Source organism: Lathamus discolor, chromosome 5 (genome assembly GCF_037157495.1).
Source record: "Lathamus discolor isolate bLatDis1 chromosome 5, bLatDis1.hap1, whole genome shotgun sequence".
Taxonomy (NCBI): domain Eukaryota; kingdom Metazoa; phylum Chordata; class Aves; order Psittaciformes; family Psittacidae; genus Lathamus; species Lathamus discolor.
This window is the reverse complement of record NC_088888.1, coordinates 54,909,300-54,936,501: the sequence shown is the minus strand read 5'-3', so window position 1 is coordinate 54,936,501 and position 27,202 is coordinate 54,909,300. Positions and strand designations below refer to the sequence as shown.

The window sequence follows — 27,202 nt, the reverse complement described above, 5'->3', positions numbered from 1 at the left end:
ATAGTCTGTTTTGGGGAGAGTTAGGTAATGGAAAAGCAAATGTGAAGGCTAACACCTGGTTCAGGAAGAGCAGATCTTTACTTCTACTTCACAGATGTGAAGAAATTGGAGTGTCCCAGTTTGCAGATGGTAAAAGTGAGGCACAAAGAGATGGCATGACTTGCCTAAGTACACCCAGCCGACAAAAATTGGCATGAAGAAAATGGGTTTATTTTTCTGAACAGTTTTTGTCTAAAACAAAACTGTAAACTTTTTTTTTTTTTTTTAATTTTAGAAGTATCTTTCTTTACTTTGGCACTTGCAACATACGACTGGTTTTATTTGGGGTGGAGGTCCAAAGCTGTACTGCAGTTTTAGTACTGCTGTACTAAAAATCTGGGATGTTCACTGTGAAGGAATGTGAAAATTAAACCAAAGCATTATATTTTTATATACACTTGTATAAGGTTTGTTTTATTTGTTTGGTTTTTATTTTAAATTTAGTACATGATGCTAAAGTGCTGGTTCATCTAAAGAATATTTTCTTACATTTAGAAATGCAAATATGTTTTTGGAAAAAGCAACCTGTAATGAGATGTTACAGACTTCTAGCACTAAAAATCCCTCATCCTCAGCAATGGCCTTTTCTTTGGACCAGAGTTTGCTGTTACAAATTAATGACTAGTAATAGTAATTTTACTGTTACTTGTTTTGTAGTTGCGATAGTTGCAAGATGACCAGAGACTGTACGTTTGGCAGGGAAAAGGAACTTCTCAGTCTGTGGAAAATGTTTTAGTTTCTTGCCTGTGCTGCTAAACAAAGTGCGGAGCTAGATCTTGAAATTAATTAGATACGCATGTGCCCCACTATCACCACCTATGAAGAGAAACTCTAGAATAAGGAGTGCATTGCAATTGTGAATGATCAGTACTGGGTTGCCTTCCTAGTAGACTTAGTATTTGTAGTGAATAACTTTTAAAAGCTTGTGTCTTACTGTTTTGACATGTGTGTCTGTATTTAGATTCTATTTGTGCCAGAAACAAGTGCTGCGAGGCTCTCTTTCAATGCTGGTGCTCCCGTTTCTCCTTCATCATCAGATGCTGAATATGATAAACTCCCTGTAAGTCAAACATTGCTTCACTGGTCTTTCAACTCAGACATTAATTTCTGATTCTGAAGCTGAGATTCAAGGCTGTTTAAATAGCAAATATTTGAGGTTACAGTTCACACCTTGTAAGTGTATTCAGTAACATTAATTTGCTGTACAACAAAATTTACAATCTCTTTAAAATATTCCAAATTAAGGGAATTCTGTCTAAGCGTAGACACCCAGCACAAACTCAGGTGGGCCCAGAGCCTGTCAAAGCAATTGAAAATAGTGTAGTGTATAGTTTTTAAAGAATAGAAAATTAAATATGAAAAATTATTTGTTGTTTCACCCTGGAGATTTTTATGCTGCTCTGCAGTTCAGAGTCTTTATCCTGCACTGGGATCCTTGAACTCAGAGGCTGTTAATTTAGTCTGAGCAGTCAGGTTTTTTGTCTAGTTAAGCATATTATGGTGATACTTATATATAGAATTTAATCTTTGTGAAAGCCTTGGCATAGCTGATCATTCGTTTTCTTTAGAAGTGTGATTGGCCATGTCTACTTTAGATAGTTGTTTTAGGGAGTTTAGCTGTCCACCTGCTGATGTTAAACCAATTAGGACATTTCAAATCTGTAACTAATGAAAAGGAAAGTGGAGAGAAATCTGGAGTGAATAATTGCAGTGAGTGAATAATTGCAGTGAGTGAATAATTGCAGTGAGTGAATCCCACCAGTGCACTCACTGTATGCAGAGGTCTTGAGTGTAGATAAGGTGGCAGGACTGGCCCTCTCATAAAATGACAGTGCCTCACTGAATTTTGGTGAGCTGATTTGCTGTGGCATTTTCTAATTTCTTGCCTGTTACTTGTATGGAGATTTTTTGCCATGTTACGAGGTTTTTCTTCCACACATGATACTGTGGGGAGTGTGCATGTGTGACCACCATTTTTTCTTCCTTAAGCAAAAGGAAAACAGTTGGTTGAACCTGGCCTTTTGTTGCCCAGAACCTGTAAGTATATGATTCTGGTCTTGCTGCTCTGCACTGAACCTTTTATTTTTTTAAGGATGCTGATTTGGCAAGAAAGGCCTTCAAACCAGTTGAGAGAGTCCTGTCCTCTACTTCAGAAGAGGATGAGCCTGTGGTGGTCAAATTTTTAAAAATGAACTGTCGTTACTTCACAGATGGTAAGGTAGGTGGAACCAGGCTTTTGGGCATTGTTTGGGAGTCCTTAAAAGCGAAATCTGTTTGGATGAGTGAGAGATGGATACTGGGGGAGTCAAACATGCTCCACTTTGTAAAGAGCGTAAATGTTAACGGTAGCTTTATCTGTCACTGCTGTGTTCATTGGTACTGTGGCAATATGCTGTATCATTTTGTTCTTTCAGTTGCATAATCTGTAATAATTGCTTTATGAAAGAATGCCTCTTCTATATGTCTTCATTCCCTTACCATACCTTACCTTAACAGAATTATCTGTTTAAGAGTGTGTTGCTAGATACACAGAAAAGCTGCACTTTAGAGCTGTGTCATGTCAGGATTAGTTGTCCAGTTCCACCACATTGAGCAACAGCTTTATAAAATGAGCACATACCTATTTCATTTATGACTTTAAGCTAAATTTTAACTGTTTCCACAGCAGTATTTCTAAATACGTCTACGTTGCTTCTGTGTCAGTCATGCAAATGAATATCAGTCATGCAAATCCTAATAAAAAGATAAATATTGCATGATACAACCCTTTTTTTTTTTTTTTCTTACAAGCTTTCTTGTAACATGCATGTTCCCACTGGGACTGCAACCCTAAATCTTAAAGCAACTGTTTTAGAAACAATAGCACAGAGCTTGGACAGTATTTTTACCCTCTTCTCAAGGCTGCAAGACTGTGTCTTTTTGAACTGTCTACTTTATATCTACTCTTGTTGACTTTGATTTCAGTTAGATGTCTGGATTTTCAAATTCTCTGGAATTTATAACACTGGAGATGCTAACCATTGTAGTTTAAACATACTTTTCCCTTAGTCCTGACTATTGTAAGATGGATGTGTTTACACCTGCAGTTTCTGGCTTCTTTTCACATCGAGTGGATGTAGACTGTATTAAACCACTCTGCAATTTTTCAATCTGCTGTTTTGTAGAGAGTAACAGAGGCCTACTTGATGCCTTGCATGTGAACTAGGGCAGTGCTTTTGCTTTGTTATGTGATGCTTGCTAGGTTCAGAGGATACAGCTTGCCAGTTTTATGGCTGCAGGACTGAAAAAGTAATTTGCAGTCAGAACAATCTGATGGCTCTTTTGCCAGTGTAGCTGAAATCCCTTGTTCCCTTGCTTCCTGCAGTGGCTGGGTAGGAGGTACAGCCTATTGATGTATTGTTCTTCTGGCTAATACAGACCTGTGGGAGAAACCTCTGCACTTGATTTTGATTCTTTCATCCAAACACAAACTAGGCGTGTACATGTGAGTCATACAGGAGAAACAAATGGGAAATACATACATACTTTGCTTTATAAAGGAGCAGGCATGCATGTACCCACTTGCCAGTGCCAAGCCATCAGCTTGACACAGTTAAAAAAACCCAAACCAACAAACCAAGCTTGTGGTCCTTTACCTTCCTGTTTGTTAGTCTTCCTTGCCTTGCCTTGTGGATGACTTTGGATAATTAATAATATCTACAGTAGGTCACTCTTGTTGCTCTGCGGCTCCTATTTGTTAGACATCATGATTTACATAGAGCTTCTGAATTGGTCTGGTGAATTTTGTAGCTTGTCTGGATGACAGAGTGCAGAAGCAAGACATTGCTCCATCCTCTGTAAACTTTGACAAATGATCAGTTGTCATGGGCTGGAGGCTGAATAATGGCTGATGCAGCCTCTTATCAAATCCATGGCCAGTGTATGTTTTGAAGACTTAAATGTCTTCTACGGCTGTGCAAAATATGCTTGAATCAGTGATAGAGGCTGCTTCTAAATCAGGGAGAAACTGTTTCATATCAGGTCCTTATATATAGAAGTGTTTTTTCATGTAGGGAGAACACATCGAGGAGACCTATAAAATAGCTCAGCATAGGAAATAGTAACCTTGACATTTCCATGAGTAAAACTGCCTTCAAGTGTGCTGATTGCATCTAAATTCATGTATCAAATGAAGGTGGCTGTATATAGAATAAAATGGTACTTTTTTATTATTAATATTTATTTTATTTTATTTAATCCTCTAATCTGTTTTGTCTGAGATTGATTACAGTCTGCAGTTTTAGCCTGTAGAAACCAGCACTGGAAGCTGAATAGTTCAGATGTTCTTTCTTATCAGCCAGGAACTTAGTAGCAATTATTTCTTTGCTCTCCATACAATGTCTAGTTTGATGTAAAATGTTTTGCTAGCAAACGTTGCATGATGGGATAAAAAGAGGTAGGAGAGAGGTTTTTCTTTTTAGGATAGTAATGTAACATCCAATACCAAATGATAAGTGAAGTACGTGTAATGTGCTAACTCTTCCTTCTCCTATTTTAGGGTGTAGTCGGAGGAGTCATGATAGTAACTCCAAACAATATCATGTTTGACCCACATAAGTCTGATCCTCTGGTAATTGAGAATGGCTGTGAAGAATATGGGCTCATCTGCCCCATGGAGGAGGTTGTCTCAATCGCTCTCTACAATGACATCTCTCACATGAAGATTAAAGATGCATTGCCATCGTAAGGAGTGTTCTTCCCTGAACTTAAGTTTACAGATCTTCAGTAAGGGTCATGCATAAAGAGGGGATATGGGGAGGTAACAGAAGGAAAGCGTTTTAATGCAGCAGAATAAAATAAATCAGGAGGAAAGTGCCAGCAAAGGAATGATTCACTTGTGTTGTTCTTACACTTGCTTTTTAGAACGCTTCAGTGGCATTAAAGAAAAATGGGTTGTGAATGTGACAACCAGTGTGCAAAGGAGATGAGTAAAATGCAGTAATTAAAAATATCGGTGGCTTGCCATCGTTGGGCTCTTGCACCATCTCAGTTTGGACCATTTGTTGTGTTACCAGGGCTGTTCTGAGAGGAATATTTAAAACTTTTGAAGATAATAGCACCTTAACTGCCATCTTCAGGACTTTGAGAAATACCAGTCTGTGGAATATTTCCACTTCAGAACCAGAAACACATTGATAGTTACCATTTATAATACATAATAGACTTTCTGAATAGACTTCTCAGCCTGGAGAAGAGAAGGCTGCATGGAGACCTCATAGCAGCCTTTCAGTACCTGAAGGGGGCCTATAGGGATGCTGGGGAGGGACTCTTAGTCAGGGACTGCAGTGACAGGACAAGGGGTAATGGGTTAAAACTTAAACAGGGGAAGTTTAATTGGATATAAGGAGGAAATTCTTTCCTGTAAGGTGAGGCACTGGAATGGATTGCCCAGGGAGGTTGTGAGTGCTCCATCCCTGGCAGTGTTCAAGGCCAGGTTGGATGAAGCCTTGGGTGGGATGGTTTAGTGTGAGGTGTCCCTGCCCATGGCAGGGGGTTGGAACTAGATGATCTTGAGGTCCTTTCCAACCCTAACTATTCTGATTCTATGATTCTATGGGGTGGACTGCTTTTATTTATGCATAGTCTAGGCACTGCTTATGTATTTGTTGTAAGCAAGGTTTTGTCACTGTAGGCAACACCTGTTTGATCAGTGAAATTAATCTACTTCTGTCCATTTTCTCATTTCAAGGAAAAGGTTCCAGATATTTGTTACACCCATTACTAGAGTGTTTAGTACCCTCTTAGTAACCTTTAAGTGATGAGAATCTTGTATTCTCATTCACCTCAGACTTCTTAGTGGCAATGAAGAGTTCAAATTGTATGCTGTTTTTAAGAATTTTCCATTCTGAAATGTTTTATGGTTGTCCTGCTTTAAAAACAGGTCTTTGGGGAAGTCTGCATTCAAACACTACATTTGAGTGCTAGAGAAAAAATAAAAGGAAGAAACTCCAACTCCTTTGCCTGTTACTCTTTTGCAGTAAACATGTTTAAACGGTATACAGCTTATCTGTGATTTGCTTTCTTCTCAAAAATAACATTTGTGCTGACTAGGGAAGCATGGGTGGTGTGGGAAATAACTGTATTAATATTGTTATGAGTTAAATCCCAGCAGCTGAATACATGTCCTGTGGTTTTTCAGTACCGAACTTCTGATGACTTTACTTGCACATTGTTATTACATGTGTACCGTTTCTTCACCTGTGTGGTATATTCTGCCAAATGGCTTACTCCTTTTATTTTGGTATTATCCTTTTTGCATTTTTCTCCATTTTCTTTCAAGTCACTTATTTTCACTGATGTATGTTTATTTTGGAGAAAATAACTTTTTATTGTGTTTCAGAGCTTAAGTTGGTATATTATTTAGTTTTTCTTTTCCGATTTTTTTTCTGTTTCCATTTTGCTTTTAACATCATATGTACATCCGTCATTTTCCCTGACAGTGACATACCAAAGGATCTTTGTCCTCTGTACAGGCCAGGAGAATGGGAAGACCTATCTTCTGAGAAAGACATCAATCCTTTCAGCAAATTCAAATCCCTTAGCAAGGAAAAGAGGCAGCAGAATGGGGATCCATCCATTGCTTTGGGTGCCAAACAGATAAAGCCTTCAGATAAGGAGAAGTCTGCTGATTTTGAAGTTCTTCAGTCATCGGAGAGTACAAGCTCAATCAAGTCGAAGTCACTGGAGTTTCCCAACAACATCACTGCCACTGAACATTTGGAAAGGTTTGCTTTGGATCCATGTGCAAAGGAACCTTCTGGGGAAAAAAATGCTTCAGATATCAAAACCAAAGAAAAATCCCTTTTGGGAGAAGGAGAGGATGACTTCATTGATCTGGAAAAGACGTCATCTCATGTGGATAGAGGGTTGGACAAGAAAGTCTCAGTAATGGAAGGCTTGCTGGCTGACCCCAGGGAGTTGGGGAGAACTAAGCAGCAGGTAACCAAACACACTACAGAAGTCCAGGAGCGATTGACAGTTGATTCCTTGGAAAAAAAGGACAGTGTTGAACCTAAAGCTGACTTAGACTTAGAGCTGTGTGAAAAGCAAGATGTTATTCCAGAAGTAAACAAATGTGTCAGTTCCCCAACAGGTAAGGTGGAGACTGCATTGGACACTAAGAAAGAGCTAGAGAAAGATAAACTTATTGAATTTTACCTCAATAAGGATGGGAATGGGTCTCAGTCATCTGAAGACTTACACAAGGCTGAAATCCAGAAAGGTGAAAATAATAAAGCAGTTGGCATAGACCTTACACTTAGCTGTTCAAAGTCCCAAGCTAATGAAGTCCATACAGTTAAAAGTATGGAGCTTGATTCCTGCTGTGTTGAAAGGAAAGCACCTTCATTAGAAAGCAGCTCAGCAGCAGCAGAGCAAAAGGATCTGAAAGAGTCTGTGGACTCTTCATTAGTACCAGCTGTAGACAAGACCTGTCAAGAAACACAGTTAGACAATCAATCAGAAATCAGACTGTGGCTGCTGCAGAAAATTCAAGTGCCAATTGAAGGTAGGTCTCTGGTTATTGTTGTTTCCTCTGAGACTTGGACAGCATTATGACGGTAACTTTTGAATTGATAGCCTTCTGCTCTGAAGTTCCTGTTTCTGTAATACCCGCTTCTTTTTTCTTTGACTCTTGCATATTTTATTTTTAATTACCTGCTATTTAGAGGGAAAACAACCCTTTTGAATACCCTAAAGTTCTAGTTTGATAAGTAGCTTGTGAGTATTTTCTGTATTCAGTGATCTGTGTTTATATAATTTACCTCTGTTTACTGGCTTTAAGGAGAAAATGTCATTCAGTTGCATTACTGACAGGGACATTTCGTAGCCTAGGAATTGTCACTCTGTATTGGTAAGTTTTATTGCTTCAGTGAGTTCTGTCAGTTAATATCTGATAGTATCTGAAGTAACAGTGTGTTGCTGTTATTTTTTTTTTTCTTTTTTGGAAGAGTGTGTATCTTGCTAAGTTGTGTTTGGTGATAGTTTTCTGTGGGGGGAAAAATAAGGCTGTATGTGTACACCTAAATTGAAGGAGGCAACCTCAGTATAATTGAGGCTATTGTTTAAGAAGCAATTGTTTGTTGCACTAGCAGTCTAAGGAACTTAGACTGCTCTTTTGCTTGACTCTGCATTGTGCAGACAAAAGGTGTTAGTGTGGCTGGCTGACCATCAGAGTTAAGGAGCTGATCGGGCTTTGTGTGCATGTGTGCAGGGTTACCCTTCAAGTGGAAGGGTTTCCTGAGCCCAGTCAAACACTGTCCCCTTTACTTGCCTGCTTTTTTTTGCACTCAGCCTGGTCATTTTACTGTTGTGCTTTATCATATACTATTCTGTACATAGCTGCACAGCTGAGAAGAGTACAGGCTGTGAAGAAATTGGGATGGACACAGTTTAGGATGAACAAGGATTTATTAAACTAGTTTTGCTACTGAATGACGTATCAGGTGTAATTCTGTGTATGGTGCCTCTGAGTATTCCTTTGCACAAGATTATTAATCTCTGTGATAATGTTTTATCATCTGCAGTATTTGTACTTGCCTGTAAACAGCCAATTTCTTCTGTCGCTTATTTAGATATGCTTCCTTCAAAAGAGGAGAAGAGCAAGACTCCTCCAATGTTTCTGTGCATTAAAGTAGGCAAGCCTATGAGAAAGTCCTTTGCATCTCAGAGCACCACCATGTCTCAACAGTACAGCAAAAAGATAAAGCAACCAGAGTACTGGTTTGCTGTTCCTCGGGAAAGGTAAGCTGGAGTACGTAGCACAAGAATGTGTTTGTCTTTTGCTTGGGTTTGGTTTTTTTTAAATGTGTAGTGCTTTCTAGAATTGAATCTGACTTTTCCTACGTGGTCCAAGGTGTGAAATTCAGCAAGGATGCTGAGATGAGGGGAGGGGTACCCTCATTTCATTGTATACCAGTGATAAAGCAGTATTTGTTGCTGGTTTAATATGGCTCCCAGTAGGGAGGAAGAAAGGATCAGGTGCCACTTGGAAGATGAAAAGAGGGGTGTACATGCAGCTAGCATACAATAAAAGCACTGAGGGGTAATCTGGGTTTCGGCTGTAGTCCGAGAAGGGAGGGAAAGGGAAAAAGGGGAGTAGTGGCAGGAGAGGCAAGGAATCCGTTAGGGTGCCAGTCCTAAAACAGTTGTTATTTCATATGAGCAAAGGGTATCATGTGGAAAAGGGAAACAGTCCCAGCTGAATGGGTGCGGCTCTGTCTGCCTTCAGGCCCATAAAAAAGAGGTCCCTTCTTTCACAATAAAATCCATTGAAGTTTTATGTGCCTGTAGGTGTTTATGAATGCCTAAATAGTACTGTAACAACAACAACAACAAAGAGATTTATGTGATTTTTACACATAAATCACATGAGAATTTTCAGTGGCAGTGAGGAATCAAATCCTTGGTCCCTCTGTTCCTAAAAGGCAGCTAAAGCAGTTTTCTAGTGTTGATGAACCAGAACAGGGAAATCAGTGATCACACTTCTGGTAAATTAAATTCCAGGAAGGAAGAATCTGAACCGGAGATCCAGCTCAGAGGTGTCTCTTTTAAGATTCAGTTGTTTTTTGTTTTTTTTTTTTTTCTTTTAATAGTTTTCCAGACTATTTAATCTTATTTTCAAATTTGTAGCATGTGTGTTGATTTAAGTGTTTATTTCCTGCATTTTAGAAATGAGTGTTTTGAACAGACCAGCAGGGAGGAGGACGCAGGGAGGAGGAGGAGAAATTAAATCCAGCTGGAATGTGGCCATTGGGAGTGTAGCTGTAGATAGCTTTTGTTTTGCTTGCTATCTGCTGAACCAGTCCTTGGCTCCCTGGGGATTGCAAAAGGGCAGGTTCAGAAAATTCTAGGTTGAAGTGTGAGTAAATACTTAAAGGAGTTGGAGTGATGCTGTAATATAACACAAGGTCAGTTTATTGCTTTGGGATAGTGTGTCTGATGTTGACTAAAGCTGCTGAGCTGAAGAGAGGTTGTCTCTGATCGTTGCTCTGATCTGTTAAGCCTCTTACCACAAACTTGGAAAAAGGCTTCTCAACTTGTTTTTTTATGGGCAGAAATTTTCTGAATAGTGAGGGGACCCAACCCATATATAAACTGCGATATTGATTGGTTTTCAGTTTTTAGAATGAGGAAAAAGTAATTCCTGCAGTGGGCTGTTTCTGCAGTGCTTGGCCATGCTGACTGACAGGCCAGATCTTTGATGTCCTGGATGCTGTTCAGATCTTGATCAAAATTAGTGGTGAATATAGCATGGGGTTGGGTCATTTTGATGCTATTCATGCACACCTGTCTTAACACCACAGAGGTGCATAAAAAATCATGTAGAACATGGGACAGAAATTAAAAGCGAGACTCACTCTTTCATATTAATGCAAGACATGTCTTTGCTTAACAAGTCAGTGTCTTCACCAAACACTCTGATGCCTTCCCCAAATCAAAATGCATCGTTTCCTACCTGCCTGTGATGTTCTTGCACCAGTATTGAATAGTACATAATTATCAGTGTTGCATCTTGACTGTGCTGTGGACCGTAGAGCATTTGGGATTGCTTTGCAATGTATTTTTGATACAATTTATCAGAATAATTTACTAAGTTTAAAAAAATCTGTAATGCAATTTATATTCATGTATGAAAATAGCAAGATTACTATTCATGTCTCATTGCCTGTAAAGCAGCATAAATGAAATACTTCTTGTCCAGTGCAGTCATGGTAGCTTGTGAAGCATCTTAACCTTTCATTGTAATCAGAAGAAACCCCTAAACCACACACAAACAAATCCTCAAAAAAACAAAACCCAAAACCAGCCAAAAAAATAAAACCCACCCCAGACTGTGATTGTGAAGAAATCAGTGGGCATGTCTGTAACCACTGTGTAAGTTAAATCTTCCTTTGTTTCATATTTAATTACAGTTACATTTTTCCATGATCTCTTAGTGTTTCTGTCATCAGTTGTGAAAATGGCTCTGTTTTGAGCCTGGGCTCCATAGCCAACTGCTCCCAGCAGAGCTGTTCTTGCAGACTGCTGCTGCTTTCCTGGCCTTGGCAGGCTGCGGGATGGCTGCACTGGGGTGGAGGTGTACTTACATGGAAGCCTCTGGAAACATTATTAATACTGAGATTAGGGTGATAATATATAAAAGCTGTCAGTAAGTCTCATCTGCCTTTTGCGGCTGTTGTAGGTCATCTCTCTTCCTACATGCCTTCTCAGGTGCCGAGTGTCCAGGCATGCATCACCCCATGACCTGCACAGCACGGCTGAGTTAATCAGTGACTAATGAGCTGCTTTGTGCTGCCTGCTTGATCACAGTGGTGCTCACCTTAGCACGTAATGGGGGTGGTGGGCATCTGGAGCTGCCTTATATACAGATTACTGTGTGTAAGGCAGCTTCGTGTCAGGTTCAGCTGAGCAGAGAGGACACTAATAGGTTGATTCTTTTGCTGAGAAGTTTTGCAATGGGAATAGCTTATAGTATTAGAAGGTAAGTCTGTGCGTGCTCTTACTATGTGGCTTTACATTTAAATGGCCTGTAGATTTTCCACCCTAGTGGATTTTGAGTAGTAGTAGATCAGTAATTATGTCACAGATGTGTCGTCAAGGTCTTGCAGAAGTAAATGCCTTACACTAGGGACAGAGGTAATAATGTAGAATTTCTTTGTTTATAAATGTATGTCCTAACAAATAATTTCCTCATTTTAGCATTGACTAGTTCTCAGTCAAGAAGTAAATCTCATTGATCATCTATAATACAAATTTGGCAGATGGGTTTGGTTTATGAATATATAATTTGCATCAATGTTGATATAAAAGATACTGCACCAAGTTCATGCTGCTGAGAGGGCATCTGCTTTTTAGGAAGTTTCTTTTTGGAGAGAAGGCAGATTTTCAATGAGGAAGAGTAACAGGGGTTGCTTCTCTTTTTCAGTCTTTGCTTCCTGCCCCAGTGATACTTTGAGGGCTTTGGTTTGTTGGTTGGTTTGGGGCATTGGGTGAGTTTTGGTTTGTTTTTGTTACTGTTCCTGTGGGGTTTCCTCTTGTAGAGCAAGATGTTGCTTGACTGTGACTCCTGTTAGTATCTAGTGCGTAACACCCTGTAGTTGATAGGGTTGAAACTGAGATCTGGAACAACTTGGAGCACAGCTAGCTGGAGTGAATACTTATGTGATGCTTCCATGCACTTACACAGGGCTTTGCATAAAGGGACAATAACTAAGATTGTCCTGGTGCAGAAGCATCAGTCTTCCGTACTTCTGTTAATGGAATGGAATAGGTAACATAAAGCTTAGACTTCTTTTGAATTAACCTCTTACAAATAGAGTACTCGTGGAATCCTGATAAATAAGTTATCTAACTATACAGATGAAACCTATGAAAACCCATTTGTATCTATAGCTTAATATATTACGGTGGGGGCTCATACAAGTTTGGTTAAGCTCATATAAGCATATGAGGGCTTATGATACCTTAACCTTCTTAAGATTCATGAATCATCTAGTCAGGCATGTTTGTAACAAAGTCGTAGGACTCCTGATTTAATTCCTGTTTCTAGGCCAGGAACTGTGTTTGGACTTTGAGCCTTTGTATATTTATCACAGAATGCACACAACCCCACTCCCCACCCCCCTGACACAAATGTGAAGTAGCCCCCCCTGACCTGTGACTGACCTGGAGACATCAATTTTGGAAAACTGGTTTGCGTCTGCCCTCAAAGAAGTCAGATAACTGTTGCTTATCAACAGAAATGGTTGTGGTGATGATGTCAGTTTGGGACCTCCTAAATTAAAATCTATCTTTTAGAAGAAGAATAATTTACAATTTCCCCTCAAGAATCAACTGTAACTTGACAAAAATTGTCTGGTGTATTTTATCCATAATTGCTTTTGCTCTTTTCAATGCACTACATATCTACTTTAATTTTCCTGGCTTCCAGTCTCTGGTTTTGGTTGTATCTATATTATTTCCTCTTACTGTAGGCTATTACAGGGTATTGCTCCTGTAACCTAAACAACTCTTTTTGCCTCTTGCTGTATGCCAGTTGGGTTTGCATCTCTAAGCTGAAACACTTGAGATGACTTGGGAATGGTGCACCAGAGATGGGCAGAGTGTTCCAGCAGTGGTCACCAAAGTGTCAGCCACCAAACTAAACACAGTCTCATTCCTTCCCCTGAATATTACCTTCTTGGTACATTCAGGAATTGCACCAAGTATTGTCATCAGCATGCTGGTGCAGGGCTCCTGCTCTGAAATTCAGAGCTGTTATCCCGCATCTTGAGGGTCTTCCTGCCAAGGGTAGAGTCCCATCCTGCAAGCACAGCCTCTGCTCAGTGTTCTTCAGTGTGTGCTCGTTTGGATACATTCACACACACAACTGATTGTGCCCAGTTTACTAAGCAATACAGTGGAATAAATACTCCTCAAAATCAGTGTTACACTGATTTTATCATTTTGTTGTCATGCTATTTATGTCATGTTTTTTACTGTCCAAAATTAATTTTCTACTGAATGTATATCATTCACTATAAACCTTTTTTTTTTCTATATTTGTTTTGTGGCATCTGTGTGTGTGTTAACTGTGAACATTTTTGTGAGCATATTCGCTTTCCTTTTAATTTGGCTACAGCTGGAGGGGGAAATCTCTCTTGAATCAGTGTTCTGTCTTTCGATTTGTATCTCCTAGGTTGTTTTTTTGTGTTTTTTATTTTAAAAAGTTTTCTTATTACCATCTTTTCATCTTTACTGCTTTATTTCTGGAGTGATTAACTGTAGGTTTCTGAAGTTGTTCCTTTCCAAGCACTTTCCGTTTTACTGATGTTTCTCTGTTAGTGCACGACACACTAATAAACGTGATCACCAAAACAGCTATTGAGTTCTAGGATAAGTTTCCTCACAGCTGTCAAGTTGACTGTAAGAGAGTTCCTCAAGCAGTGGGCTTTCAATTTAAAAATTGTCTCCAATTTTTTCCATTTTGTAGCTTGAAAACACCACCATAGCATAATGTTACAATTTTATTAACAGAGCAGGGATGCTCTGCATCCCCTTTGAGAATGACCTCATTTCTACAGTCACCTATTTCTCATTTTATTCTGCTGCTTTATAAAGCTGGAGGGTCTGGATTTATTTAGCATCTGTCCGTTGTAGAGGAAAACTTAGTTACGGACTACTTAAATAAAATGAGCATATGCAGGTCAGTGGGACCTGACAGGAAATATTCTGAGTGTACAGAGGAAGTTGGTTGATGTTATTGCACGGCTGCTTTCTATTATCTTTTGAAAGGATGATCACTGGGAGATGTCCTTAATAATTGGAGAGACAAATACTGCAACCATCTTCAGAAAAATTGAGGAGGATCTGGGAGCACAGGGCAGTCAGCTCCACCTCAGTCCTTGGAAAATTATGAAGCAAGTCCTTTTCCAAGCACATGGAGGGCAAGAAGTGATCAGGAACAGCTAGAGAAGATTTACCAAAGGAAAATAATTTTTCTATGAGCCAGATAAGTTTTCTATTTAAGATGGCCAGTTCTGTGAACAAGGAGAGAGCAGAAGATTCATGTTTTACTATGACCTTGGTAAGGCTTTCAACACAATCACCCATAGTATCCTTAGAGACAAATGGGAAAGATTTGACTTAGACAGGTAGACTGCCAGGTGGATGAAAAACTGACTGGACCATTGGGCTCAAAAGGTTGATAGCTAGTCTGAGTGGCAGCGAGGTGCAAGTGGTATTCCTTGGGGATTGATAATTTTTAATGCCTTCATCGGTGACATGGACATAGTGACAAGACTGCACCGTTGTCATTTTGGGGGATAACAGCAAATATGGGGAGTGTTCATACATTGGAGGGCAGGGCTGCTGTTCTGGGGGACATCAGCAAGGTGGAATGGGCTGACAGAAGCATCAGGAAGTTCAGAAAAGGCAAATGCCAGCTTGTGCACCTGGAATGGAGCAGAGTATCTGGTGAATAACTGGAGGAAGATCCAGTGTCACACATACTTACTGTCTTTCTATCTGCCCTCTTTAGTTGGGGTTTGATTTTTTTTTTTGCTGTCATTTCAACTTCTTGTGCAGTAGATTGTATTCCTATTTGAAATTGCATGTGTTCTTTTTAATACACTACACAAATTCCTTCTGCAGAAATTGTTTCACTGTTATGGATGCTGTCAAAGAACATCTCATGAAAGACAATTATAGAGAGCTGACTACGTTTATGGAAGTGCATACACTGCTGGTACTATATCATTAGCAAAGCTGTCAGTAACTGCTCTTTTTCGTAATGCTAACAGACTGAAGTATTGTTTTGTGGTTAGTCTGTCTAACTTTTAGAAATGTGGTGCAGGCTACTGGTGATATGGCTTGTTTTATGCAGGAGGTCAAACTGAATAAGTGAAGTGAGTTTTTATGGACTTGGCTTTTGTGAGTATGACCTAATACCAATCCGTTTGACTTTTTAATACAAACTGTATGGGGCTGGACAAGCCACCTGGTTTTACCATGATGTTTTGGCTCTGTGTATAGCAAAGGGAGAAGAAAAATACATTGTGGGGAGTGAAAGCAGAGAAACCTTGAAGTGCTTCAGGCTGCCAGGTGGAGGGAGCTGTTGCATTTTGTGGTATGTGAGGGTGGAAGTCCACAGGTATCCCGTTTGTATAGTTGTCCCTTCTTTTGTCATTGGGCAAAACTTCTGTACTACATGATAGTGCTGTGTTCATGGACCACTGAACAACAGTCATCTCCTCTTTTCTTTATAGGGTGGATCACCTGTACACATTTTTTGTTCAGTGGTCACCAGAAATATATGGGAAAGATGCCAAAGAGCAAGGTTTTGTCGTGGTAGAAAAGGAGGAGCTTGACATGATAGACAATTTCTTCAGTGAACCGACTACTAAAAGCTGGGAGGTGAGTGCTTTCTGTCTTTACATGAAGCATGTGCATATCAAGTGTGCATCCTCTAAGAATCTAGGCAATTGTTCTTTTGGTGATGTTTATGGCATTTATAATGCTTGCTGCTTCAGACTTCCTTTCTTCTGTCCCTAGAAATAGCAGGCAAATAACTGGGAGCTCTCTGGGATCAAACCAGCTGAAATTGTGTAAAAGTTTTGGTTGTGTGATGTTAGCCTTCTGCGAAACTACACAGGTGTTATGTTGTCAGTGTTGCTGAATTCACACTTATATGTGCTACAAGCAAACTCTCAAAAATGTATATGTACACATAAACACCAACACAGATATCTACGTGCTGGTTGGAATGGATTGGTACGTGGTGATGTGCCAGACCCTTGCTTCTCAGGTGCATGCAGCAATACCATTTAAATCTTGGCTGTAAGATGGATAAATTTTATCCTCAGACTTTGGCTTTTTCGTATGGGGGCTTTTGCAATCTGTTTTAACTAGTTGGCATGCCTATGTTTGTCTGTCTCTTGAGCATACAAAGCCTAGTTTCTAAGGCAAATAAGCTTGCACACATTTTTTTTAATGATACTTCTGAATGTTGAAGCACTAGCTGTGCTAAGGATTATGGGATAAATTAAAAAAAGGTAAATCCCAAAGTGGGAAATCTCTTGATGATGAATTAAAAAAGTCTTAAACATAAACTTGTTTTTAAGGTTCTACTACTTTTTATTGTTTTTGTTTGGGTTTTTTTGTTTGTTTTTATTTTTAATTTCTATCTTTAAGGTGTGTTGTCCCATTCAAAAGCAGAGCTTGGGAGTGGGGCTTGTCATTGAAAATGTAGTAGCATCACCTCTAATCCTAAATAGCTGTTATTTTACAGTTCTATAGTTTCTTAATGTTGGTGTTTTGTGAACTGCAAGATGGAAAAAAAGAGTCTTCCTTGTTGGGCACAGAGCTGAGTGTAGTCATATACTGCACTTCCTTGTTGGGCACAGAGCTGAGTGTAGTCATATACTGCACTTCCTTGTTTTGCTCAGAGCTGCGTGCAGTCGTATACTGCAATAGATTTCACTGTTCCGGTCTTAATTTCATGCCATTTTCTTAAATCCAAAATGAAAGCTAGTGTTCAAAAGAACAGAGCTGGGAGAAGTCTGGGCACCCTGGGAGCTTGTCTCTCATTGTTTTGTTCAAATATGTATTGGGAGAAGTATTTTCTGAAAACTGCTTCTAAAGGTGTGTCTCTTTTATTTGTGAGATATTCAGGCTTTACAAGTTTAAAGTAGGTCTGCCAGGAAATCCTTATCAAAGTCCAAATTTGGGCATGCTTACTGTGGAAGTTTCATTCTTCCTTGCGGGGAAACAGAAAGTGTGATTGTAGAGAAGCATATAAGCAATTTCATTGCAGCATGCCATTGGCAGTAGCCATCTGTCGTGCTTGTGGGCAAGAGCTCTTGCCATTAGAGCAGGGAAGTGTAGTGGATACTGCAAAATAAACTTAGATGATGAAACGGAAACAAATGCCTTTGAATATTCAGATTTTTTACTATGCCAGACCTGACGAGGAGGAACCTTTTGTGGAGGTATGTTGAACTGTGTCCCTGTTTGAACAGTTTGGATCTGATATAGCACTTCTGCCCTAGTAAAAAGCGTGTTTTGTATTGAGATGAATTTAACAGGGTATTCCCACCCCAGGTAGCTTGCTTTCTCAGTCCCATAAACTCTTTAAAGGATTTTGTAGATCCAGTTTCTGTAGTAGTTGATGTTTTTTATCTGTCTCTGATTTTGTGTGCCCTGTAAATACCTGATCTTGCAGGTACCTTTTTTTGCAGTTTTTGACTCTGAACTTCGTTCAAATGTGTGCTTCAGTTATGGGCTGAGCAGGTACCCATGCTGTGAAGAGGGGGACTTGACTGTCTTTGGAGTCAATTTCTATTCACTGCTCCATTAATAAGTTTCCTGTGGTTACCTGTGTCTGTAAGTTTGGTTGTATTTTGCTGGTTCATTTACTGTAATACTTCAGTGCTACCACCATTCCCCCTGGGGTAAACTGTTCCTAGAAAATAAACTTTGAAAGATGGATACTTTTAATTTAAGATGAAAAAAGGTGATCATTAAACAAAAAAAAAAAAAAAAATGGCCTGGGAGATGAGGAGGGAAGGCAGGCCGTTCAGGAGGTAGAAGAAGAACAAGGATAAAAGCAGAAAGACCATTTTCCTTCAACAGTTTGTTGCTTTTTAAAAAGAAAAAAGAAATAATTATGTTTGCAGTGCAAACCTTCCTGAAATTGGCCATGGGAAAATTTTCCAGCACAGGATTCTCTGCAGTCCTCAGAAGACCCAGGACTAGATTCCGCTGAGCCTGGGCTGGAGGGGCAGGATGCAATACCTGTCCTGCCTTGGGTGAACGGGGCACCTAACAACATCGCTTTTGCAGGCTGGATTTTGGCCTGTGGTCCTGCCCTCTTCTCTTTTCCTAGCCTCACTGTGTATGTTGGGGTGCCAGTGTGTGGGTCCTGCTTGGGGCGGCTGCCCTGGGCCCAGCTCCAGGCGTTGGCAGCCACATCTTGAGGTTCCTGCTCCAAGATAAGACCTCTGTGGTGGTATGCTCATGGAAGGGTGGCAGTTTAAGGTTTCCTGTTAGGTTTGTATTTAGGCTTCCTTGTTTTGCCTTTTCTTTCTCCTCAGCCCCATCTCTGAGCTCTTGCTGTTGCTTCTTGCTCGCTATGGTGACACCAAGCTCAAGGTAAAGGCTGCTGTTGGGCACAGTGGGCCTCATTTCACCTCCTACTGTTGTGTAGAGCTGAGGCTCCTGTCACTCACTAAGCACCCCGAGCTGCTGCACTGGAGGGTTAGCAGCTTTCCAGCTGTGCCAGGTGATTTCCTCTGCCAGCCAGGAGGCTGAGCACCCCAGCAGCAGCTTGTTGGGAGCCACGTCACCCAGACCGCTGCCATTGAGGGGTGAGGCAGCTCCCTCCCCTCTGGAGTCAGCTCTGGGCACTGTGGATGCTTCCAGCCTGGGAGCTCCTGCCCCATGCCATGTTTGGGCTCCTGAATGCTGCCTGTGCCACATGTGGTTCAGAGTTTGACCCCTGTCTCTCTCAGCACCTTATAGGCTGCTGAGTCCTTTTATAGACAAGCTTTAAATGTACGGACTCACGTCATCATTTTGTACACAGCTTTATGGGAAAAGGTAGTGTGGCTTACCAGTAGTTGCTGGAGAGAAGGCTGTGCTTGGCTTTGAAGTATTAAATGTAAACCTGATGTTGGAAATATTTGTATGGACTCACCTTTTGAAATACTACACTGAAGTATGAAGTCTTTATGAAGTCTTAGGCAAAGGAATAAACAGAAGTTCCCTGAGAGCTGTTTGATCATTTTCAACTAAGAATGTATTTTATAAAGACCTTGACTCTCAGAATGAGTATTTTCAAGAACTTACGTAAAGCGGGTGCTCAAAATCATCTTACTTTGTACATTTCCTACAAGAAAGAACTCAAAATATCTGTTCCAGTTGATTTACATTTTTCCTTCGTTGCTATATTCATTTTGTTTAAATTTGTGAGCACAAAGCCATGTCTGAGTCAGTAAAGAAAATCAGGAAAAAGCAGCTGTTTAAATAAAAAAGTGAAATTTTAAACCTTCTTATATTCTCATGCATTAGCACTTGAGAAAATAATTGATATACTTAACTAGCTGCGTGAGAGAAATCAAAGAAGCTTCTGTGTCCTCCTCATTTAGACTTCCATAAGACATCTAGTTCAGATGTGTGTATTGTGTCTTGGAAGAAGTAGGTGCACTTTATAGCCTTCTGACTGGGACCAAGTATGTCTGAGGCCGAACACATGATGTCACCTTGTTACTTCAATGTTTATTAAACCCAAAGAACTCTACAGCTCTGGGAGGTCACCAGGGTGTGAAGAAATTCTGTCCATGCTGTCTCGAAGACACCTTGCCAATTAAGATTTTCCCCATTTGGTTAACACTGCCTGTGCTTGATATAATCATCCCATACAGTGGTTTTGCTCCACACAGTGTGACAGCCGAGGAGTATGTTGTTTAAAATTAATTTGCTTCAGCAGAGGATTGACAGTGTAAGAGCTACTCTTTAGGTTGGACACTTGTTCTTTTGCTTCAGATCATTACTGTAGAAGAAGCCAAACGACGAAAAAGCATTTGCAGTAACTATGAAGAAGAAGATGATGATACTTTGCCTGTCTTAAAGCATCACAGCGCTCTTCTGGAGAATATGCACATAGAGCAGGTATGGCTAGAAACACTTCAAAGTGTCCTTGTTAGCTATGGTGCTGTCTCTGCTGAGTGTGGGACATTCTGCCTCCTGGAGGCAACACCAGTGCTTTTTAAGAGTTTGTAAAGTGCTTAGTATGTTGGAGTGCCATTGTGCAAGGACTCGTTTGCTGCAGCACTGGCTTACCTGGAAAGCTTAGTATTATGTTTTGCAGTTCTGGAGTTTGATTTGTGTTATTGAGGACTGGCAAGTGTTTCAGTGCTCAGAGAGGGGGTGCTAGTTTTCAAGGCTTTCAAAGACTATGTGAATGCAGGCAGTTGGGCTCAGAGTGCAAGGCCGCATACATGTGGTGATGTGAAGCTGCTGGCATCAGCTGTTCCTTTGACAGCTGTATTTTGGTTCAGAGCCCCTGCAGAAAGGGATTAGTTTGGAGCACCTCCTGTGACCCAGCCTCTTGAGTATGTAACCGTTTCCCCCCGTTCATTGTCCAGCTTGCCCGGAGCTTGCCCGCGCGAGTGCAGGGATATCCGTGGCGGCTTGTGTACAGTACACTGGAACACGGGACTAGTCTGAAGACTCTGTACCGTAAATCGTCATCTCTTGATAGTCCAGTTCTCCTTGTCATCAAGGATATGGACAACCAGGTAAGGAGTGTTTGTTCTAAGGGATTTGGGCTGAAATGGCAACATTATGAAAAGTGATCAATATGAAGTGCTAGTCATACTGCGAAATGACATCATACCAAAATAAGGCATTGGTGTTTTCTTTTGTGTTTTCTACTGCTTAAACTAAACTTACAGGCAGGAAAGTATATCAATACAGTAATAGACATACCTATCCCACCAGCTTCATAATTGCTGTGAGTGCTTATTTTAATAGTACCTATGGCAGTATCTTCTTTAGGTATCTCAGGTAACAAGCTGTAACAAGTAACGCCTCTGTGGAGGTCTAGGACTTCAGTAGCTCCTAGAGTTGGCATTCCTGTTGCCATTGCTGTCATCTGGCTTTTAACTTGCAGGATACAAAAGATTTGCTTATCTGATGTACTTTACTAGTTGGTTCTCCTAACAGGAAACACCAGCTCAGTTGTTCTTTAGAAAATAGTTTGACATGTTTGGCGATTTTTCTCTTGAATTTTGCACTGTCCTCAAAAATAGTTTAACCATTTTATTCTGACAGATATTTGGAGCGTATGCTACACAACCCTTCAGGTTTAGTGACCATTACTATGGTACTGGTGAAACATTCCTCTACACATTCAGTCCACATTTCAAGGTAAGTGGGTGTTCACTTTCCTGAGGAAGATTTTTGGGATCCAGTTCTGAAATATTTATGAGATTTTTATGAAGACAGCATATTTGAGTTTAGAAGATGTGCCAGCTGTTAATGGCTGCTGTTGATGACTCATTGCTTCAATGCAGTGCTTTATGCAGAAGTGGCTGTAATTATCTGAAGTGCCAAGAGGACAGTCTGGACAGAAGGGTGAGGATTTTAAGTGGATTGAAGGGGAAAGCAGGGAGGAATAAAGAGTGGACTGCCAAAGACTCACCTTATAGAATCATAGAACTGGTTGGGTTAGAAGGGACCTTCAAAGGTCATCTACTCCAACCCCCTTGCAATGAGCAGGGACATCTTCAACTAGATCAGGTTGCCCGGAACCACATCCAGCCTGGCCTTGGAAGGCAGTGATATCAAGTATAGGGTATAATTTCACACATGCTTAAGAACACAGTGATGACAAAACAGAGATCAGAGTGCTGCTGAAATACTGAATGCTGAAATACCTCTTAATTTTTCAGTAATTAAGAAATTATTGAATGGCTTATGCATTTTTCAATATTGAACACATTGTTCCTTTTTAACAGAATACATGTTGATTTAGAGATGCAAGCAGAATTTCAAAAAGGATTAGAGTACCTTGTTCATAGTTTTAAATATGCATGGCAAGGGGGGCTGGAACTAGATGATCTTAAGGTCCTTTCCAACCCTAACTATTCTATGATTGTTAATTTACTTTCTACGTATTACCTCTTCCTCCCCTTTAAGTACAAATAAAATAAAATATGACCACACCAAAAAATACATGTTAAGAGTTGGTCCCCAGGAGTTCTAGAGTACAAGAACCCTCACAGTCCAAACGTATATTAATTCACCTCTTCTCTCCCCTGCCTTAGGTATTCAAATGGAGTGGAGAGAACACCTACTTCATCAATGGAGACACCAGCTCTCTGGAGCTCGGAGGTGGAGGGTGAGTGAATGGTTTTCCAATTCTGTACCTAACTTTTCAAATGAGAATACGGACAATGGTAGTTGCAAGAAAAACTAATCAGTAAAATGGCTGAACTTACTTCTAGTACACTGTTTAGAGCAGATATCTCACCAGTCTGATTTCTGTTACAAAACAAAGGAACTTCTATTGCTTAAAGAAAGTGACTGATGTTAGTGAGTAGAGTTTGTTGTGTTTTGGGGTTTTGTTAGAAAAAAACCCCAGATGTTTTGGTAGGATACATGTCTCATTGCTGAAGAGATTTGCCACTGGAAGATAATCTTTAATAGCAGTTTTGCCACCAGCATTTAAGGTTTCTCATGTGGTCCTTATTAAATTGTTGTTATTCTGTTGATACACAAAGCAAGGATGCAGACAGTGCTTAATGATGTCCTGAGTTTCAAAAGTCAGCGGGTATGAAATCAAGGGTTGACTGCAGCTTCAGCTGGTTTGCATTGGGAGTGTATAAACACTCCTCCTCCTTCTCCTAAAGCAGATGGGGCTGAAGAGCTGGGGAAGGGATCCTTGTGTCCACATCCTTGTGTCCATATCCCAGTCTTGGACATAGCTGCAACTGGTGGATTCGAACAGCTGAATGGCACGAGGGGCTGTAGGCACACACTCAGTCCTGCCCTCTGCCCTGTTCGTTGGTGCAAACAAGTGAGGGGCTGCTCTGTGAGCTTCTCGGCAAGTGTTTCGCTAAGATTCAGGTCTTCACATTTGGTCCAAGAGCTCTTCAGAATTACCTGGATTTCCCCATATCGCTTCTCTGGTGGTTTCTACAGCTTCTGGTATTTTTACTATCATATGTAACCCGAAAATTATTGTGCATTTCCTTTTTAGTGGCCGGTTTGGCTTATGGTTAGATGCAGATTTGTATCACGGGCGAAGCAACTCCTGCAGCACCTTCAATAATGACATCTTATCCAAGAAAGAAGATTTCATAATACAAGACATCGAAGTATGGACATTTGAGTGAAATACTAACTGCCTTAAGGACTGGATCCATTAGGCACTTAAAAGCTAACTAGAAGGTGCAGGCTGCCTCACAACGTTACACGCTTTTTCCTCAAGTTTGTACCAGAGCATGACTACGCAAAAAAAACCCACGGAACCCAAGAACAAACAGAGCTGGTTTTGAGAGGCAGTAAGAGACAGAACAATAAGACATCATTCTGAAGTGTTTTTTACTTCCTCCTCCAATACTTCTCCATCGAAGATATGATGCTTATGAAAACATTCATGGTGTATAAGTTGAAAACTTTTTCTGTAACTGTGAAGAAGATCCTGTGGAAAAGCTATAACTATATAGTACATTCCATGTGTATTTATGTTCAGTGTACAAATGCTAACCAAAAATAAAAGGTTACTTTACCAAAATCTATAGCATACTGTTTGCCATGGAAAAGAATCAAATAGGTGTACACAGCACTTAAGGGAACATGTTTTTCAAGTCTTTTTATTTATTGTTATTGTATAGCAGGTTTTGGGTTTGGTTTTTTTTTTTTGTAAATGTATTAGCTATGAGTTTTTTCTTTTAATGTTCCAAATCTCAATTTGATAAATACTATTCAGGTAGGTTTCTTATGCATTGGCATTTAATCTGAATCAATTTGTTTGATTTCTGAAGTTGATTTTTCTATTTTTATTTTGTAAATGAGATTGCATTTTCATTTTACCCTAATTGGAGGGTTTGTTTTCTGGTAGAAACACTTGAGTGCATAATTCTGTTCCTTTTTTTTTTTTTCCTGAGATGAGAGAAAAGGGAAATAGTGCTTCCTAGTAACTCGGCTGCCACATTCATGTTAATAGATGGTTATTTTGGCAGTTTGTGGAGACACTGGGCAGACTGCCACCTGGTGTAGACTGTATCAGCTCTGTTGCAGTCAGCAGGATTGGGACAGCATGCTCTGAGCATCTGCCCTAGTATTACTTGATTGTTTATGACGGACATTTTGAAGAGGATTGTTTCTTTGTATCACCACAAAATGATTCAAAATAAGCTACCCACTGTGCTTTTATGAGCATTTATCTACAAATTGAAGAATTTGTTAAGGAGAAAATACAACTGAGATTTAGAGAAGAATGCTATTTTCCTAACAGGCCAGGGCATGTCAGTGTAATAGTTGTTTTCTTAGTAATTATATATATGATTTCCTTCCCACAAAAGACTTAAAACAACAGGCTCGTTTAAGGTTTGTCAGGCAACTAAATACTGTTCTTTGCTTTTCATGAACTAATCTGATACTTCCCATTCTTCCCCCCCATCACTGAAAAGACTCCCATGTTACAAAACAAAAATTTGGTTAATAGGGAGAGTATGACAGAGGACTGGCTATCTTCACTGTTTGCTAAGGAATTCTGCTTTCCCATTAAGAGGTGGCTCTGCTTACACAATCCAGGCCTGACCAGCGTTAGGATGCTGTCCTGCCTTAGGCTCAAACGTGTCACTGTCCTGAGAAAAGCAGGTTTTAGAAATGTTAGTGTGCTTCCATGCATTAAAGCAGTACAGTCTAATTTTGGAGTAAATATTATTAACTGACTAATACAGCTCAGTTTAAATTACTACTCTTCCCTTTTTGAAGAGATTAAAAAAACCCCGGGAAGTGGTTTTCATTCAAAAGCATTATGAAATCTTAATCCTGCACAGAAATTTCACAGTCTAAAAGCCAATGCTATCTTACAGTCAGCCTGTAGCACGCTGCACGTGAGCTTTTCACGCTTCCCTTCTGCGTGGTCTACTACAGCCATAAATAAAGTTTTTATTGGTAAAGTTGTAAAATATTTTGGAAGTCACTTACAGCGTAACGCTTTGAAGATACCAGGAATACCTAATACTGTTTGCTCTTTTAAATGGTGGCAGATCACTTAATAGTTAAAAAAAAACCCCAACCTAACCCGACCAAGTTCAGCATTTTACATACATTTCACTAGTGCTGCCTACAACTTACTCCATTATATTATCCTTGTCAGAGCATATCTATATATTCCAAACAGTGTTGTTCAATCAAAATTCTGTGACCCTTGAAACTATGAATATTGAATATATGTAATGCAGTGCTATCACAATATTTTCAATAAAGGAATTTATGCATTCAGAAACTTGTTATAGTTTTTTTTTTTTTTTTTTTTACTCACAAACTTCAGTAAATGTTAAAGATGAAAGGATACATCTTAAATTACAAGTTATGCTAACACGTACCTGTGACTCCCCTTGAAAAGAGAATTCCAGCAATATCACATTTTAGAAACACAGGTAAAGAGATGGGAAGTTTTGGGGTTTTTTTTTGTTTGGGTTTTTTGTGTGTGGTATAGCATCTCCTAAAAGAGAGCTGTGGTTTGGGTTTACTCAAAGGCCATTAGGAAGTTTGGGTTTACTCAAAGGCTGTTACAAAGTAGTTCTTGTTTCTCTTACCTGTAGTGAATTTCCTATGTTCCCTCATCTTTTTTGACCAACATTTCCCAGCAGTCAAATGTCCATGTACATAATTTTTGTATGCACCTTTTTTATGTTGCTGAAGTGTCTGTGTATTTTTATTTCTGCCCAAGCATAACAAAGGCATGCATATCTTAAAACTGCTTTGTTCTCAGGTTTTATTGGTTTTATGATATGCAGAGATGGCGTTAAGAAAAAACAAACTGTGATTACACATGAAATGGAATAATTGTGCTGTCTGTGAATCTGGCTTTGAAGTGGCAGTAAGAATTTTCTTAAAGTAAGAGGAAAATTATGATCACTAGAAAAAACACAGATTTTTTTTTTCTCTCAGAGCGCGAAAGCTTGTTCTTGCAATATGAAGCACATGTACTTCAGTGATACTCGGATAAAGTTTTTTGACTCAGGGCAGTGATAAAATGCTCATTCACAATAAGGCTTTTAAGTACCCAGACAATCATGGCTGTTTGATTTGGTGCTGATTTCAGTGCAGGCTTTGTACTGGGTGTTCTGTACAATGCTGGCTTTAGAGCAGAGTAAAACGTAGTTACTTTCAGAATGATCCTTGTGTGTTTCTCTTGCCTGTTCATAGCAGAGAAAAGGAGCAGGTTAGCTCATTGCAGAGGGTTTGCCTCATGCTCTGTGGGTCAGCAAATGCTGGCAAATGAGCTGCTTCAGGTAGAATAGCTAACCATGTTTCAGAGCTTGTGCTCTGAAAGAAATGTGGCTTTGAAAAATCTCATTCCCAACTTTGCAACTCATAACCTTTTTAAATACTGTGACCTATCATATGTGGGATAACTGCTTTGTGCCACTCGGGCTCTGTGATGCACATAAACATTGAAATTCCATGGTGAGGAATGCTGCAGCTCTGCAACTCTGGTCTAACGAGCAGTGCAAGTGATTTAAACCGTAAGTATTAAGAAAACAACGTATTTTGAAATTGAAGTCTAGCTACCACTTAGAAACACTCTGTTAGGTTCAGAAGTAGCTGGTGTGATGAGAGCGGTGAGGCACTGGAATAGGTTGTCCGGAGAAGCTGTGGCTGCCCCATCCCTGGCAGTGTTCAAGGCTAGGATGGGGCTTGCAGCACCTTGCTCTAGCGGAAGGTGTCCCTGTCCGTGGCAGGGGGTTGGAACTAGGTGATCTTTAGGGTCCCTTCCAACCCAGACCAGTCTGCGATTCTGTGATGTGAATGCGTTCACTTATTTTATTCCCGGTTTCTACTATTTTTATTGAAAACTGAGGGTGAGCAGACTTCACGTGCTCGTGGTGGTGCTTCGGGGGTG

The 27,202-nt window shown here is 40.0% G+C and overlaps 1 protein-coding gene across 9 annotated transcripts in view; it reads left to right on the top strand.

Annotated features, from left to right (window-relative positions):
- Positions 1-25,579, top strand: part of NCOA7 (nuclear receptor coactivator 7) — an 84,438-nt gene extending 58,859 nt beyond the window's left edge. For 6 of the 9 annotated variants that reach the window (XM_065680943.1, XM_065680941.1, XM_065680940.1 and 3 more), the window contains 11 exons: positions 1,001-1,099; positions 2,132-2,257; positions 4,577-4,761; positions 6,519-7,585; positions 8,652-8,820; positions 15,825-15,972; positions 20,101-20,226; positions 20,703-20,855; positions 21,391-21,486; positions 22,386-22,459; positions 23,321-25,579. In XM_065680943.1, the coding sequence (XP_065537015.1) occupies positions 1,001-1,099; positions 2,132-2,257; positions 4,577-4,761; positions 6,519-7,585; positions 8,652-8,820; positions 15,825-15,972; positions 20,101-20,226; positions 20,703-20,855; positions 21,391-21,486; positions 22,386-22,459; positions 23,321-23,456 (2,379 nt within the window). In that variant the 3' untranslated portion in view covers positions 23,457-25,579. Of the gene's footprint in view, positions 1-1,000; positions 1,100-2,131; positions 2,258-4,576; positions 4,762-6,518; positions 7,586-8,651; positions 8,821-15,824; positions 15,973-17,325; positions 17,547-20,100; positions 20,227-20,702; positions 20,856-21,390; positions 21,487-22,385; positions 22,460-23,320 lie in introns of those variants that run through there. The other 3 variants (XM_065680947.1, XM_065680948.1, XM_065680949.1) reach the window with 3 other exon arrangements.
- Positions 25,580-27,202: the final 1,623 nt, after the last annotated feature.